Genomic DNA, 18,817 nt, shown 5'->3' on the forward strand with positions numbered 1-18,817 from the left:
AATGAAATATACAAGAATGGCAAGTTGTATACTTCAAATGGATGACAATCACTTGAGTGTGCGCAAGTGATTGTCATCCGTTTACACCACAGTTTGGTGTAAATGGACGACAATGATATCAAATGGGAACTGCAAGTGAAAAAAAGTTATGAAAGAGATATAAAGAGGGTGTGTGGGGGGGGGGAAGCAGATACATGAAAATATCAGGCTCAGGCCAGGAGAGTGACTAATGGTAAGTAAGGAAGGCAAAACTTGAATATGAGGAGAGACTGGCCCTGAGATCGAAGGAAAATCCTAAGAATTCTTTCGGTATGTGGCTGGTAGGAGGAAGAGGAGGAATGATTGTAGAAGAATGACACTGTTAGATGATTATAGGTGATTATAATAAATGATGATTTATTATAATTACTTACAATCACCTAAAGATGATTGAAACGTGCTAAAGAACTGACAGAGCCACAGACTTGGCTTTTCAAGAGTCTACAGGAAAAGTGCCAAATGAGTGGAAGGAAGGTAAGATAATGCCATTGCATAAGGGTGGTAATAGAATGGAAGTGTTAAACTACAGACTGATTTGTATTTCATCAGTAGTTGTTAAGATTTCAGAAAATTAATGAGAGCTCACATATAGCATTGAGCAGATGAGGGTAATGCTATATGTGAGAATCAAAATGGATGTTAACCACCTTACCGGCCAATATGGATCAAATACGCTTTGTACCCATCACATATTTCAAAGTAATATCAATGGTATTAAAATTTTAATATGCACTTCGTATCCATGATAATTTTGACGTCTATAGACGTCTTGGCCGGTAGCGTGGTTAAGGGGCACTTGAGTTTTAGTAATCTGAATGCCTTATATAATAAAGTAATAAGAGCAGTTGATGAGGGAAAAGCATATAGTACGATTTTTTGGATTTTACCCTGTCAAAAGGTATTTGACAGGGTGTCACATGATAAGCTGACATTTAAGTTAGATCATATGGGTTTAGATATCAGGTTGGGGAATGGTTGTCTGACAGATATGAGAGAGAGCAGTATCAGGGAAGTAAAAGATTACAAGTGCACTCCTGCAAGATGCAGCACTGGAACCTGTATTCTTTAACTTTTATATAAATGAATTGTCAATGTATTGAAGAGGCATATTCAGTCATTTGCAAATGATCAAAGTTGGGAAGGGTTAGTATTATTAGGGCAGATGTGGTAACCTTTCAGGAGCTGGACAGATGGTCAAAATGAATGAGGGATAGTTTATAATTCAACTAAATGTAAAGTCTTGAAGTTTGAGATACATGGATTAGAAGGCTGCATATACTTTGTTGGAGGAAGTGGGGAGGCAAGGGACCGTGGGGTGATGACTGATAGAAACTTGAAGTTCAGGGGACATTGCAGAAGCAGTGAAAGCAGCCAACTGCAATACTGAGGATGCTGACCAGCATAGATAGATGAGTTATGATTCCATTGTATAAAGCCCTGATTAGACCACATCTGGACTACTGTGTTCAGATTTGGTCCCCAGGATTAGAGAGGAATAAATTACTCATAAGCTTGGAAGAGTACAGAGGAGGATAACCAAAATGATCTCAGGATTGTACAATATTAGTTATGGGATAGACTAAATGCATGTGTACTGCAAAGTTTATTACATGAAAGGAGAGGTGATATGATAGACATTTAATATGCTGAGAGGTAGTCAAAAAGTTGATGTTAGGGAATTATTTTCTATGGTAGAACAAGATGAATGGACGAGGGGAATATCCTTGGAAATTGAGAAAGGAAGTTATGAGGAAAAGGGTGAAGAGTGGTTTCTTTACATGGAAGGTAATTAAACAGTGGAATGCATTACCTGATAGGATGGTGTGAACACAAATAGTGAATGAGTTTAAGGAATGGTATGATAGGCTGTGCTCTCCAGGATGGACTTCTCAGGTGAGTCTTGTGATTCCATGGAGGTCCTGAATGATAATAACTACAAGTATTCACACTACACAATTCACTCCTCCCTCCTAATTAATTAAGGAATTAAGTTTTTACTGATGTTCATAATTACTTTCAAATGCAGTTTTGAGTCTAAACATAGAATTAATTCATCAATGAAACAATCGTTTTTATGTAGACTGAATAACAAAATGCTTAGTTATATTCCTCTTCTTTAATCAGCTGATGAACTCATGTGAATGATAAAATTTTCCACCTCCTGATCCCCTTCTGGTTATATTTGCTTAAGTACTCTAAGTTTAATTTTTGTACTGGTTATCTGCATGCATGGTTTTAATTAATAATATGGTTTACTAACAGTATTACATCTGTTCATTTTAAAGCTCAATTCATGTATTGTGTGCTATTATTCTTCTTTCACTACATGTTATTCCCACTTCCAATGCAGGGTCCGCTTGTTAGTACCACTCCCAACTGACCTGTCGCCTAGCCTGCCACTGGGGGGATATATTTTTGGCTCTAGTAGCGTATGTTCACGGGGCCGGTTTGCCTGCTTGCGGGATGAAAAATGCCAGATAAACTGGCGGAAAAAACCCTACTGCCCGCGCCCAAGACCAGCTAACTTGGCTATGGCTGAGGAAAATCCTCAAATTCCTTGCATCTTCAACGGGAATCGAACCTGGAACACTCCTTCCCCAGTCATATGGTTGCGAAGCGCAAAGTCACTAGGCTAACCACGCAGACTATTGTGTGCTATTATTATATTACAAATAATGATTTATGATTATTGTTACATTTTAAATTGAATCTTATATGATCACTTACATTTTAAATTCAATCTTAACATTCTCAGTATTAAGACTAAATTTTTAATAATTATGGTTATATGTTCCATTTTAACTTTAAAATAAATTCAATTAAGAAACTGATGTCAGTCAGTAGCACTGCTCTTTCCAAATAAGAATTCTTTTAAACAGTAATTTAAAATAAACCATTCTGTTCAGCTGAGCTAAATAAACATCAAGTGTAGACACTTTTATTGTAATTTTAAATGATAAGGAAATATATTTCCAACTGTAATACATAAACAGACTACCACAATTAGAAATAAATATGTTAAAGATACCAAGCAATTTTATAAGCTAGGTTTTTAATCCTCTTTCCCTAGTAAGCAAACAGACAAGTAAGTGAAGTTTGCGGCTGCAAGTAGTGCAACACTAGGCAACTCGTTGTAAAGGTGGAGTAAGCTCTGATCACTTTCCTTAGAATTTTCCCCTAATGCAAAGCACATTTCCGTGCGGAGATGTATGATGCTATGCATTAAGGTAATGGTCACTACCCATACCAGTTTCGACCTTTATTGAGGTCTCGTCAGTGGGAGCCAGACCTAAAAAATGCCAAGGGTGAAGTAATACAGAGCTTATAAATATTTTACCTAAACAAGATGCCATAAGGTGCTTTGACTTCATTGAATAAAAATCTCAGGATGAGAGTAAGATGTAGAAAGTTTTTTACCTTGGATATATATTATGTTAAAGATACCAAGCAATTTTATAAGCTAGGTTTTTAATCCTTTTTCCCAAGTAAGCAAACAAACAAATAAGTCAAGTTTGCGGCTGCACGTAGTGCAACTCGTAAAGGTGGAATATTTAATGAGTTCAAAGCACCTTATGGCAATTTCTTTAGGTAAAATATTTATAAGCTCTGTATTACTTGACCCTTGGCATTTTTTAGGTCTAGCTCCCACTGACGAGACCTCAATAAAGGTCGAAACCGGTATGGGTAGTGACCATTACCTTAATGCATAGCATCATACATTTCCGTAAGAAATGTGCTTTGCATTAGGGGGAAAATTCTAAAGAAAGTGATCAGAGCTTATTCCACCTTCACAACGAGATGCCTAGTGTTGCACTACGTGCAGCCGCAAACTTGACTTACTTGTCTGTTTGCTTACTTGGGAAAAAGGATTAAACACCTAGCTTATAAAATTGCTTGGTATCTTTAACATAATATATACCCAAGGTAAAAAACTTTCTAGAAATAAATATGGAATGAAAAGTGGTACCAAATGTAATAATGTAATAATGGTAATAAATGTAATAAATGGAAATATAATCTTCACAAGAATTTGACACTTACAGGATAATCAGTTTTGGATGCACCTCTCAAGAGTGTAGGAGCAAACTGTGGACTAGAACTAACATGAGTATGACAATATGAAGAATGCTGTTTGGAGAGTAAAATTATTTGGAAACCCTAGGGGAAAAAAACAGTTTTAATATGATTTCTATCAAATTTCTATCAAATATTACTAATAATTCTATCAAAATATTAGTAATATTTTCTGTTTGATTACTAGTCTATTAATGGCATATAAATATAGTTAATGTATTCTATATATGAAGTAATAAAAGTTAATAGTTTTTTAAATTGTGAAGAATACTTCATAGTTTAATTTTTTTTTAAATTTTTTTTTTTTTAATTATTTTAATCATTCCTACATGAGAGATTGTAGAGCAAACATCACATTGGTGCCATAAACGAGTGGAGATTTAGAGAGAAGGGGCTTATCAATGATCTTTTTGAGTAGCCTGGACTGTAAGACTTTGGGGATCAATTAATTATGAAAGCAGCTCTAAAAGACAGACAGATACAGTAGAATGAAAGTGGAGTAGGCAAAAGCAGGTTCAATGAGTTCTCAACATTCATTTAACAATTGAAATATTGCAAGCTTAGTGGATATTGGAGGAATGAATGATACCAATTCAATGAAATAGGACAAATGGAAAAATATCAAAGCCATTATGGTTACTATAATAAAGGTATCTCCAAGGAGTCAGAAGAATCATCACAGGAGATCCACACTAACCATTATTCACACAATATATATCATACCTCTCCTTAAACTCAGTCACTATCTGGGGCACTTACAACAACCCCTGGTGTAACTCATTTCAGCCGTTCACCACTCTCCAAACAAAAAAATCTATATCTTAATAATCTATAAAGCTTCCAGGTTTGGTTAAAATGTTCTCGTATATTTGTCTTTACCTTCTGTCTTGCTTCCCTTAACCCTATATTATATTTAGATATGGCACTACATACAATCCCCTTATTAATCCCTTAACGCACTCAACCGAGTTAACTCGGGTCCAAGAAACTGAATTTTTACCGCGTACCCAAGTTAATACGTGTGACTGTGAATTTTGGTTTCAGATATAAATACAACCAAATATACACGCTAGACAATTTTGTGCCTTCCTTCAGCCAAGAAAAGTTGCCAACGGCACGTATCAGCTATTTCGTTTGTGTTTGCACAATTTTTGTCCACGATTATAACTGCCTAAATTTCTTCGAGCTTTTTTTTGATGATCAATTGATTCAACGTGTTGTGGATGAAACAAATAGATATGTGATGAGTTGTACCCATGGTAAAGAAAAGACTTCTTGGTATGACACAAATCCAAATGAAATCAGAGTATTTTTGGCTGTTGTACTTTTGCAAAGTATAGTAAGAAAATCAGTCATTATTGGACAAAAAAATCCATTATTATATACACAATTTTTTCCAGATTGTATGAGCAGGAAACGCTTCGAGGCCATAAAACAATTTCTACATTTTTCAAATAATGATGAATTTGATCCAGCAAATCACCCTCACCCAAAACTCAACAAAATCTGGCCAATTATGAAGATTTGAATAGGAAATTTGGCAATTTGATTACGCCAGAGAAATGGGTGACTATTAACGAAAGTTTATTGCTTTATAAAGGTTGTCTGTGATGGGTGCAATACATTCCTCTCAAAAGGGACAGATTCAGCATAAAAACATACTTATTATGTGAATCACAAAATTGATATGTCTATAATTTTATAATCTATACTGGCAAGAATACCATTCTGGACAGAGATTTTAGCAATCTTCCAATGTCTTCGCAAGTAGTGATGACTTTGATGAAACCTTTATTAAAAAAGATTATTGTTTGACTATGGACAATTTCTATAATTCACCTGGATTAACGGATCAATTAATAATAAATAAGACTTATGTTTATGGAACATTATGCGTATCACAAAAAGACGTACCCAGCGAATTGAAGAATAAAAAATTGAAAACTGGAGAAGTAATTGGTTTTCAGAGAGGGAAAGTGTGTGTAATGAAATGGAAGGACAAGAAGGATATCTCCCTTATCTCTACCATTCACACTACATCAATGGTAGATATAGAGATGTGCAAAGGAAGAATTAAAAAACCGCAACTTGTGTTGGATTACAACCATACCATGGGTGGTGTTGATCGCGTTGATCAACACCTGTCTTCGTATGTTGTACCCAGAAAGAGAGGCAAGAAGTATTATAAAAAGATTTTCTTTCACCTCTTAGACCTGGCACTGTGGAATGCTTTCGTACTTTACCAAAAATCTAGCGGTAAGATGGATTCACTTGATTTTCACCTCAAAGTAATTAAACTCTCCATTGAAAAATATAAAACTACAAACATTTCAAGAAGTGAACGTCCATCAAATACCCCAACACCACTTAGATTATCTGCACGACATTTTCCATCTTTCATACCACCAACAGAAAAGAAAGAAAATCCAACCTCGCCAGTGTTTCCTCTGCTCAAGAAAAAGGAATGAACACAATAAAAGGATTCACAAAAAAACAAGATGTATGTGTACTGACTGTTTACTAACTCAGTTTAGCGAAGTAGATGCAGTTTAGTTAACCTTTTTTTTGAAAAAAGAGACATTTTTTGTGTTTTTTTTCCAGGATTTTTTAATGTTCTTTTGTGTATAAAGAAAATAAAGAATAAAAAAATTCGCAGAAAAACGACCGCTTTCTGATTTTTAATTGGTGTGTTAAGGGGTTAACAGTTTAAGATATAGAGCTCTATGTGCACTCTTGCTGTTTAAGTAGTCAACTAAGTGACTGACCTTTCCTAAATGTCTGGGGTTATCTCCTTTTTAAGGTTCAGGGAAAATTTATTTGTTTCGCTGCACCATCCTGAACCCCTAGATTGGAAATACCTTTCAGCCAAGGAGTGAACTCTCAGACTGGCACATAGTTACTTTGTCATACTTAAAATACCCCACTTTGAAATGATAATACCTTCTAATTCAATTCTAATGCTAGTCATGACCCTCCTTTATAAAGCTTACTCCATATATATCCCACTTCGGTCCGAATCTTTTATGAGTGGTGCATCGGATTCTTAAATTCAGGCAACTAAATGAATAAGAGCAAAAGGTTTAGTTAACATATTGATAATTTTACACGACAAAGAATTTTCAATCATTACTAAACTACTAAATTACAAAGTAAAAGAAATCAACATATATTGGACAATAATTAATGCTTTGGAACAATCTTGTTCAAATTCTGGCAGCTCACTTTCTCAGTTCTCTAACCAACAAAACATTTAAGGTATTAGTAAAACAGGATTAGGTAATGTTATAACACTTTAGACATAATTAACCGTCATCACCTATACTAGACATAGTCCTTGGCTTGAAATGTTCACCAACTTTGGTTATATATCACAGTCCTGCCTTAATCTTAATTAGAGTTCTAACCTTTTTGAATGTCCTTGATTCTTAAATTACAAAATTCTTCCTTTCATACAAAACATAATCAAAGGCTTGTACCTTACCGAACTTGAAGAGTCATCAGGCTTATCTCTTCGTTTCTTGGTTCCTTTTCTCACGCTCACATGTCAGTACTGGATTTCCTGACATCGATGAGTATCTGAACAATCTAATAATGGAGAACAGAGTAGCGCTTGATTCAGTAGCTGAATCCAGTAACAATAGCTCACAGCGAGCAAGAGCATACGCCAATAAGCTAAGAAAATATAAGGATCTGGAACCAGTAAATCTTGTCCTCCTAGAGTAAGTCTCTAACAATAAGAGAGGAGGAAAACTAGGAAGGAGTGCTGCTGAACCATATGAAGTCGTGGAGAAATTATCACCGGTGACCTTCAGAATAAGAGAAAGGAAGAGCAAAGGAAGAACACTGATTGTACATTCAAACAGGCTAAGATTGTACAAGAGTAGATCGAACAGATTAGTATGTCTAGGAGACTCATTAGAGAAAGTGTGAGGAAGAAAGGGGAGCACTCACAACATAGACAATCACTGGCAGAACAATGACGAAGTGAGGCAAGCTAAGCTCAGGCAGAGAAGGCGTATTAGTGAAGAAGGAGGAGGACATACGATCTCAGATGAACATGTCTCTAATTACAACAGATATAAGGATTATACTCGCCCAAATCGTAGAAGTGAGTACCCTTAAATAGTAAGGAAGGAGAAGGATGAGTGACTGGTGATAGAAAGGATGAGTTTGTCCAGACTAGTTTGAGACCCAGAGAAAATGGGGAAAATCCTCTTGAGAGATAGTGCGTAGATGACATGAAACAAAATTTTTCCTAAAAAGAAAAAATTTTCTTGGAAGGGCAAACCTTTGTTAAATCTTAAATGAAAGGTTTAATTTGTCATAAAACATTTCATTCAGGATTTAACTGGGATACCAAAATTTCCCAAAGAAGTACTTGTATATGGGTATAAATGAAACTATAAATAACGTATTAGGCCTTTGTTTTGTAAATTCAAAATTTTTTTATATTATTAACTGTCCTGTGAATGAAAGACAAAAATTGAAACTTAGTGAGAATTGTAATGGAACGGGAGAGGTTAGATCAAAGTTCACAGTGAAATAATCAGCTTAAAGATGTAAACTGAGGCAGTAGCGTGTGCGAGGTCCGAGGTGCGTGCAAGATATCCACGGCGAAAATGTAATGAGGAGAAGATGGGACAAAGTGCAAAAGGCTTAGGTGCCGTGAGGAATCAGTAGGAAGAGCAGCTACGCGATGATATAAGTTGGACAGCACGAACTCTGGGCTTTTTTTCGCTTCTTCTCCTTTTGGCTTTAGGGTACTGGTGGAAGTCGTTCGAGTGGTCGGGAAGAATGATGGTCAGCGGCGGCTATGCCATAAGGTAGTGTTCCAGTCTGGGCACAACAACGGTGCAGCTAGACTGTCAGCGAGGACCAAAGTTTCATGCCGAACCATGAGGACCTATCCAGGCAGAGCAGTTTCACACACATCGGCAAGGTGATTCGTGAGCGTAATCACTAGTTGGTCGTATCCAAAGATAATGGACTGTAGAATGAAAAGACTAGCCATGTGAATTCAGAAAATTGTTCAAGAGGAGACGCCAACGTGATCTAAATGGTCGGTAATGTAAAACTTTTCTAGTTCCATTGTATTCTGAACAAAGCTAGAGTGTAGAAAAGTGCTGGTATATTATGTGATAGGATTTATTAACTGATAGTAGGACTCTAGTATTTTAATCCACTAGCTATTTGTTGTAAATTCTAGAGGTGTGTTGTAGTAGAGTTTGATATTGAATTGTTGAGGCTTGTCACAGTCTAATAGCCTTAGAATGAATGGAATAATCTCTTGCATAATGTGTTAAATGAATGAGAGTAGGACATCTTAAATTGATATTGTCTTTTAATGTGAGGTATTGATTGTGGTGAGATTTTGTCTGGTTAAATAGCGTTACATGCAAGTGTAACTCAGCTTAGATAAGTGTAATTTTGATAATTGTGTGACGTACTAAAGAATGAATAAACATTCCTGTTTTTCTTTACCATATAAAATTGCCTGATCTCTGAAATCAATGCACTGCTCATTAAGATTAGGACCTGTACGAATTCAAACACGAGGGATTAGCCATGACTGTATTTAGAACAAGTTCATTAAGGATTTGAAATTGGGTAAATTAATAGCTAAATTCCAGAGTCATAGGTTAGTCTAGTTGTTAACTCTCTGACAAGGAGACTTCTCTTGTATAGGAAATAAGATGGCACAGCTTTCACAAACAAATTTTTCTTAATTCTAAAAAGGAATTAATTGCATCCAAAGAAATTTGGCTCAAACCTGAGTCGTTCTCTTTGTTTGCTGAGATTTGCACACATATCCAATAGAAGGAGTGGCCATAGAAAGGATAGAATTTAGCTAAAGCAGATTGTAGTAGTAGAGGGGCTTAAGATGGACAGAACATTATAAAAGCTAGAATTAAAGAATTAATTAATAAAAGGAGAGTTAAGACATATATAATTAATAAGATAAGTATATAACAATAGCATAATAAGGTCTCTTCTTAATTCTTTTGATTAACTGAGATTCTATGTTACCTGCCATATCATTAATTCTGTGACGAACAGTTTCGTTTGAAAGAGGAATCAAATCAACATCTTTTAGTAACTTGTTGCCAAACATAATTTTTATCACATCTTTTATATCTGGAAGTAGTAAATTTTCCCCAATAGAATGAGGTTTCCCAGTTTTCGCTATGTGCAAACTTAAGAGATAGGATGCTTCCAGTGCCTTGCTATTAATGGAACCCATGGCCGAAACTATATCTTTCCCATGATTTAATGTCCCTAAGCGTCGCTAAAAAAATTCAATTTGCTTATTTTTCACATCGGCATGTTTAGTTTCTAAATGTCAGAGTTTCACTGGTTTCATGCACTCGTTCGACAACACTTCATAACACAAAACACATTAAGGTTTCTGTTCACTTTTATCTCCAAACCAAGTAAACCTGAATTCCAAATATCAACTGTTATATTTCCTACTGTATTTTTTCTTTGAACTGCTTGTTTCTTCTACTTTAATAGTATCAGGTTTACTTGCCGTTACAAAACATGTATCACAATTAGAGTTAGCATCATCTATTTCATTTGCTCTTCTATTCAAAGTCCTAGTTCTAAGCCACTTTTCCATTAGTAAAAAACGTTTCAGAAAAATATATAAATATATAAATACTGGGGTTAACTCAAGATACACTTTGTCCAAGTATCAATTAGCACTTCTGAAGATATACTGAGACTTCATTGAAGGAGGTTAACCTTCAATAATAAAAATCAATAAACAACAAGAAATTGGTTGAAATGTGGATAACACATGTTCACTTCAAATCTGACAAAACAGGAAGGGAAAGCGCAAGCAATAAAACTATATTGTTGTTCACTTCACCCCTCTTTTATTATTCGTCATTGTACCACTACAAATTTAGCAGCAGAATGAGGAATAATAAAAGAGATGTGAAGTGAACAACAATATAGTTTTATTGCTTCCGCCTTTGAACATTCTGACACTATTTGTTAGTTTTTTTTAAGTCTCCATTTGATTTCAATAATTTTCACTTACTTATTCAATTTTAATTTGTTTTGTTTGGATAATTAAAAAGTACATATTTATTTAATTAATTGAAGTCTGTCTGCGGACTACCTGTCCCATCGTCGTGGACCACACGTTGAGAAACACTGTTCTAGGCCATTCTCAAGTGGGGTGACGATAACTTAGCAAATTTCAATTCTACCAAAGTCCAATCTTGCTTTATTTCCCAGAAGAAAGACCATGACTCACTTCTAATAACATTCTACTTGTCAACTAGGATCAGTTTTCTTTCAATGACCTGACTTTGACATCTAGCCTATGCTGGCATAAGCATATCAAGTCACAGCCTCTTCAGCCACCAAAATAATGATCCTCTCTCTCTCTAATCACTTTCCCCATAGATGCTCTGTTTTAGCATTATCTTTTAAATAGGTATTTCCATGGGCACTGCTCCACTGAACTGATTACCACCTCCTATAATCATGTACGAACAAAAGCAGCTGTTAACTTCCATATATTATTTAGCTCCAAATTCACTAAGCCAACTTCTTACCTTCTTTCTTCATTCCACATATCTCTGACCTTTAGAATAGTTTTGCCCATACCATTTTCACCAATGAATACAACCCCTTCCCCAAATCTTTATGAAAGACATTATCAGATTCTTCTCTCTTGTTTTTCACTGCTTACTTTTGGAAAATAGGCAGGGCTGTGGAAAGGATCAACTGTATTCTCGGTGTAAAACATATTGAACAAGTAAAATATTTTAGTTGCCTAAGAAACAATTTTTAGTGATAGCAGCAAATTAAATTGGAAAAGTAATAATACAATAAATCAAGCTGGTATGATATCAGGAGTTAGGTGAATAAATTTATATGGAATAAGGGAAAAATTAGCCAAAACACAAAACTATCAGTATAGTATACATAAAATTACTGTAGTATTTTTTTTTTTTACTTTTCATATTCATACACATATAAAAAATGAAGGTAATAGAAAGGAACTTGACATCGACATCAGGAAAAATACACAAATGAAGGCCACTGCTCAGATGCACTGATGTAGTTAACAGTTCCTTAGAAGCCCAAAACATAAGCTCTGACAATACTGAAGCACTGACAAACAGATTAATTTGGCAGAAAAATTTTCATAATAACCAAGTAATAATGTAAATATAACCATAAAGCACATTGGATGTCCTTACTGTGGTTAACTATGACCATAAAAATTGCAGTAGACAAATTTTATTATTAGTGAGCAATGTGGACCAGATTCCCAGAAATTGGTTGAAAGCACATCCTGAAGAGTATTTGCTGTCATTCATGCCAAAGGTCGTCAAACTTGGTACTAGAAATATAATTAAAACATTTTTTTTTTACCACAACTAAGTGTCCAAGTACTTTTGTCAACATAGTGTGAATATACTGTAGAGGTAACACTAAAGTAAAAAATAGGGGCAATACAACATTTTGTAGTCATGTAGTGACACTCTTGGTCAAGAGGTTGCATTCAGTATACCAACAGCTGTGTGTATTACAACCCATTCTGAAAGATATTTTCATTACTAATGATTTGAAACATATGCAGAAACCTCAAAAAACTACCTGAGCTCAGAAGGAAAATTTTACTTCTTGAAAAGAAATTGATGAAGTAGTTTGAAAAAATTAAAAAGACACAGATGAGTTAGCAGAGATAAAATCACTAAGTCATGAAAAACTACATTCTTCACTGCTTTTGGGATCTCAGAATGAAAGATAAGGAAAGTGGCTTCATTTTGGAGCCTCCCATGGTATTTGATCCCAATATCACAGCAGTGATAGGTGATCGCTTTCAATGTTTATATCTTGGAAGTTTCTGTTCATCCTTCATAATGAATGTTCTTTCAGGCATATCAACTTATATTTAAGTTGATAATTACACATCTCTCTCTCTCTCTCTCTGTACTCTGTGAATGCAATCTCTTGACAGAGGGTACTATCATATGATCACAGAATGTTGTATTGTACTTATTTTGCATTTTGATGATAACTGTACAATATATCAAATTAAATCATATCATGATATGACATGAAAATTTAAAATTTGTTCCTTCTTTCTGACTGAAAAAAAAAAAAAAAAAAAATAGTGGATACTTAAACCAATACATAAATACAAAAAAGTGGATACTGGATGCACATTTCTGTTCGATATTTATTTTATGGCATGACTTCTGTAGATTCAGAGCTTTGCTCTACTGACAAATATATACTTGCTGCTAAGAGACATCAAATTTCAACCATTTAGAAGGAGAAAAAAAATTGTATCTAAAAAAATCATGGTTGAACTGGATTTAATTTTTTTTACATCTGCAGCTATGCAAATATCAATGTAAGCACTATCATATTAAGTGGACACACACTATTACTATACTGAAGATTATATTTGAAAACCTGAATATTCTAGTAAATATTTATGTAAGCAACACTTGGAAAGAGTGAGAAATTCATTATATTTCAATACGTTTGTGAATTATTTGATGCCAGCAGTAGAGTGATATCCCTAGAATAGAGGGGGGCCCTCCTATTTGTTGATACTGCATCAGTACATAGATCAGATCTTGAATTTTCTGGGACTAATAAAAATGAATTCCCTCCCTCCCTTCCCTAGAATAACAACTTATTACTTCTAACACTTGATCAAAATGTCATTGTAAACATTAAGAGTATCATAAGTGCACAATACATTTTGTAGCGACTGATAGAAAAAGCAATTCAACATTGAAACAATTCTGGAAGAATTATAACATTAGCAAATCTACAAAATAACATAAGAAAAGCATGGAGAAAATGAGCTAGAAATCATTGTCAGTAGTATGGAAAATTTTGCAGTCCTATGTTTCCTTGATTTTGAAGAGTTTGAACCCACCAAACAACAAGAAAATAGAAACTAAAGAAATGTCACAGCTTGGAGCAAATCTTTGTCTCGAGGTGATGTCAGATGTTATGGAGTGACTTGTCCAGTCTCATTTCTGAAGACCTCTTTGAAAATCAAAGAGGTCTTCAGAAATGCTCTACATCAAAGAAGCTGTATCAGAACCTGTATATACAGAGATTATAAAAGAACTCACAATGCAAAATCTGAAGGAAATTTTTAGTGAGGCATACAAATTGAAGTCATATTCTTCATGTAGTTATGATCAAGAAAGCATTCAAGAATAATTTAGGAATTGATTCATATTAAGATGCTGAAATCAAATCAGATAAAACTGAATCTTTCCTTCTTTAAGAAGAAACCAACTTACTCCTCAACTTCAGAAGAATAATGTCCAGAAAATCAAATGGCATTAATGACAAAGACTTTGCAAAAATGGTTTGATGTCATAAGTGTAATATGTATGCATAGCAGAATGTAAGAGATTTGTTTGTGGAGAGAATGAAAGGGGGACAAGAGAAAGTATGGGTTTGTAGAAAGTGTGATATATTATTAGATAATGTAAATGAAAGAAACAGATATGAAATGAAAGCTAGTGAAACTGAGTGAGTGAAAGAAAGCAAGAATGTAGAAGTGAAAGTTAGTGATATGGGAGCTGAAGGAAGTATGAATGAGGAAAGGGAAGTAAGATGTGGCAGAACAAGAGGCAGAGAGACAGAGTGACAGAGAGTGAAATTGTTGGAATGCAAGATTTGAAGAAACAGTTATTAAAAATTAAAAATGAAATGAGGAATATGTGGAGCAATATTAGACGCATAGTGGAAACTAATGAAAGTGTGCAAAAGAATAGAATGAAATAAAAACAGGTAAAAGAGGTGACGAGTGATTCCAGGATAGGTATATGGAGATTCCATAGTTAGAGGATTAGTTAATGAGAGTCCATAAGATCTGCTATCCAGGAGGGAGAATGAACAAGATAATTCAGGCAACAAACATGAGAAGGAAACAAGCAAGAGCAATCTTGCTTGTTTCCTTCTCATGTTCCCATTCAGTGGTGGTTGTGGGGACAAATGATTTAAGTGGACATAAGGATCATGTAAGGGCAAATATCAGGAAGTTATTGAGAAGAGTGAAAGAGAAGAGTATAGTGGAAAAGGATGTCAGTGTGTTGCCGAGGTATGACAAATGGAATTATACAGGCATGATGGGTTGCATTTGAATGGGTTAGGAGTGAGCACATTGGAGAAACTGTTGCTAGATGAAAGTGCCTGATGCAAGAAATCAGAAATAAGAGATGAAGTGAAAGATCAGGAGAGTGGCACTGAAGAGAAAGAAGTGCTGAAAAAGTAGTAGTAGTGCGAGAGATGGAGAGAGAACGGGAATACAAAAGGAACAGGGAAATGGAGGAGGGGAACCCAGATGGACAGGGGTGGCATAGAGAGAATGGATGTTGAAAGTAGCAGTGAATGTGTGTAATGAGATGGAGTATATGGTAAGCGGCAATAAAGGTGATTGGGCAAGGGCAGGTGTGGTGGGGAAATCACAACCAACAAGTGGCTTGGGTAAGATTGGTTATAGACCTAAAAATGCCAAAAGTATCAGGAATAAGGGAGATGAAATGGTTTCATTGATTGAGTTTATTCACCCCTAAATCATTGGAATAAGTGAAACATGGCTGAATGAAGATGATATCCTAACAGGAATAGAAACAGAAGAATGTATTTTTCGCAAGGATAGAAAGGAGAAGAAGAGTCAGGAAGTGCTACTGATGATAGCTGGGGAATTATGTCCACATAAGGTAGACATGAAAAAGGGAAATAGTGCCAATGGTTATGAAGCAGTGTTGCTATGGGCCATGAAATGTGGAGGGTGGGATGAAGAAATGCATAAACAACTTGGATTAGTGAACAAGGGAAGGATAATTATTATGGCGATATTAATTATGATGGTATAGATTGGAATAAAGAGACAGCATTTTGGAATAAGGAAGATGAATTTCTCGAGTTCTTGAGAGATACCAATTACATCCTCTGATCATTTCATCAGAGGATGTGATTGGGAGTGGGGTTTCACACTTCCCTCCAGTTGGTCAGAGTGATAATATAGTGATCACCTGGGTTTTGGCTAACCATATGCAGACTTCTGTGAGAAAAGGACATAATGTGGAATTACAAGGATGATAATTATGATAAGCTTAGGAGACAGCTTCAAGCTATAGAGGAGTTGAGCAGTAAGAAAATAAATGCTACTTAGGAAATGACAAAGAAATACATAACAGCATTAATGAGTGAATGTATTCCGAAGGCCAAAAGGCTGAATGAGTTAGGTTCAAATGGATGAATGAGGTGCTTAATCATGAAATCAGGTACTTTGGAAACAGTACAAGATGAATAATGGTAATAATCAGTTACATGAAGAGTAGAAAAAACAAGCTAGGAGAGTAACTCAGTTAATAAAGAAAACAAAAGTGCAATATGGACAGAAATTGGCAAATAGGGTGAAGAAAAACCTTAGAGTTTTAGATATGTGGCATGTAGAAGAAAGAATGATGATAACAATAAGATGATGTTAATGGATGAAAATGGTAGAACGGTAACTGCTGCAGAAGACATTGTTCAGGTATTCAGTAATCAATTGATAAGGGTGTTTCATCCTGATCAGGGTAGAATCATGAGGAACTTAATTGTAGAGGAAATAGGAGAGGATAGCTAAATTGTTAATGAGCAGGAGGTATTTGAGGAAATAAATAACCTTGATGTCAATAAGACAACAGGATTTGATGATATATCACCACATGTCTTAAGGGAATGTTCCAGGAAATTGGCAGTAGCATTGGCAAGCCTGTTTAATAAGTTTTATAATAGCACAGGTTAAAAGGGAGTGGAAAGAAGGTAGAATTATTTCACTGTTGTAGTAGCTTCAAATTATAGACCAAACTGTATATCTGGACTTGTGGTGAAGATACTAGAGAGATTGGTGAGAAGTAGGATACAGAAATGGGTTAATAACAGCAGTATTCTCTGTGGTTATCAGCATGGGTTTGTTAAAGGGAGATCATGTTTTACTAATTTACTTATGTACTATAACAAGGTGATAAATACCTTGGACAGGGGAAATGCATATACAATGGTGTACTTGGATTTTGCAAAAGTTTTTGATAGACTGCCATACGACAAGCTGTTACATAAATTGAAACAGATAGGATTGAATAACAGACTTCCGAGTTGGATCAGTGAATGGCTGTCAAATAGGTATTAGAAAGTTGTATATGAGGAGCAGTATCCCAAAAGAGGAAGATCGCTAGTGGTGTACTGTAGGGGTCAGTTTTGGGACCACTGTTGTTCAATTTGTATATTAATGATATTAGGATGGGTTTAGCTAGTGATATGCAGCTGTTTGGAGATGATACAAAAGCAATTCGAAGTCAAACTGATATGCCCTTACAGGAGAACTTGAATAGACTGCATGGATGGGCAGATAAGTGGAACTATCAGTTCAATGTTTCAAATTTTTGTTAGCAACAATGGGATGCAAGGTATACACTTGGTGGGGAAACTGTAAAGGAGGTAGAGAAGATGAGAGATCTGGGAATGGTGGTGGACATGGACCTGAAATTCAGAGGCCACATTACACAGGTTGTGAAGATGTCACATTGGATAATGGCAATGATGATGATGCAAAAGACCCCTGACATGCCGAAATAAAGAGGTTATGATGCCATTGTATAAGGCTTGATTGGGCTCATATGGATTATTGTGTACATATTTGGTCATTGGGTTTTCATGGTGATGAGGATATGTTAGAAATGGTCCAGAGAAGATTCACAAATGTGGTCAGTGGTCTCTAGAATGTGGAGTACAGATTGAGAAAATGTATGTTGCAAAGCCTTGTGAATAGAAGTAAGAGGAGGAAGATATGATTGAGACATATAAGCTAGTCAGAGGTTTTATCAGGTTGACATGGAAGAGATTTTTCTTAGAAGGGGGAGGGGGGATAGAAAAGAGGCCATCACTGGAAAATGTATGAGGAGAGTGTGAGCAGAGGAGTGAGGAGCAGGTTCTTTGCATGGAGAGTGGTTGGGTTGGTGAGTGGAATGCATTGTCCGAGTGTGTTGTGAATGTCGACACAATGAATCAGTTTAAGGAACAATTGGATGAAAATTGTGTGCAATTGTGTACCTCCCATAATGAGTCTCTGACTCCATGGAGGTCAGATGTTATAATAATAATAAAATCTATTTCTTCTGCATTGAGCATACAAATTTCTTTTGGCTGTTAGTTACATACCAATAGCAACATCTGAAGAGTGGAAAAGTTCTCTGGCTTTCTCTCTCCAGAAGCTGACCCTGAACTACAAAAGAAGAAACTACAAAAATGTTCGAAGAACATATACTAAAACTGACTTTCTCTTATAGGGAAGGAACATCCCTCATCTATCTCATCACCCAAGATATACACATTGAGTACAGAAATTCCATGTGGAGTTGTGTTTTGTTTTCTAACAAGTTGCCAAAGAGAACACTTTTTTCTAATTAGTGGCTGTGTTGATACATTAATTATATTCCATTTTTTGAGTAGGTTTTCAAATAAGGCAATTTTCACTTCATGTTTTTAGATTTTCAGGATAGGTTTTTTTAAAATAAAGAATATGCTAAAAAATTATTTCATAACATTTCCTTTTAGCATATTTTCTTGGAAAAACAATGGTCGTCACAAAAGCATTTTTTTACATATTCTTTAATAAAATACAATCTCTATACTCTGATAACAGTAACATAAA

The 18,817-nt window shown here is 35.3% G+C and overlaps 1 protein-coding gene across 4 annotated transcripts in view; it reads right to left on the reverse strand.

The window, feature by feature from the left end:
- The window catches only part of Iml1 (GATOR complex protein Iml1), a 414,032-nt gene that overhangs the window by 209,600 nt on the left and 185,615 nt on the right, over positions 1-18,817 (reverse strand). For all 4 annotated transcript variants that reach the window (XM_090410642.1, XM_090410643.1, XM_090410644.1 and 1 more), the window contains exon 22: positions 4,081-4,197. In XM_090410642.1, the coding sequence (XP_090266768.1) occupies positions 4,081-4,197 (117 nt within the window). The remainder of the gene's footprint in view (positions 1-4,080; positions 4,198-18,817) is intronic.

The sequence above is a fragment of the Typopeltis vanoorti genome, chromosome 20 (genome assembly GCF_054136105.1).
Source record: "Typopeltis vanoorti isolate ZY-2024b chromosome 20, IOZ_Tvanoo_1.0, whole genome shotgun sequence".
NCBI classification, from domain to species: domain Eukaryota; kingdom Metazoa; phylum Arthropoda; class Arachnida; order Uropygi; family Thelyphonidae; genus Typopeltis; species Typopeltis vanoorti.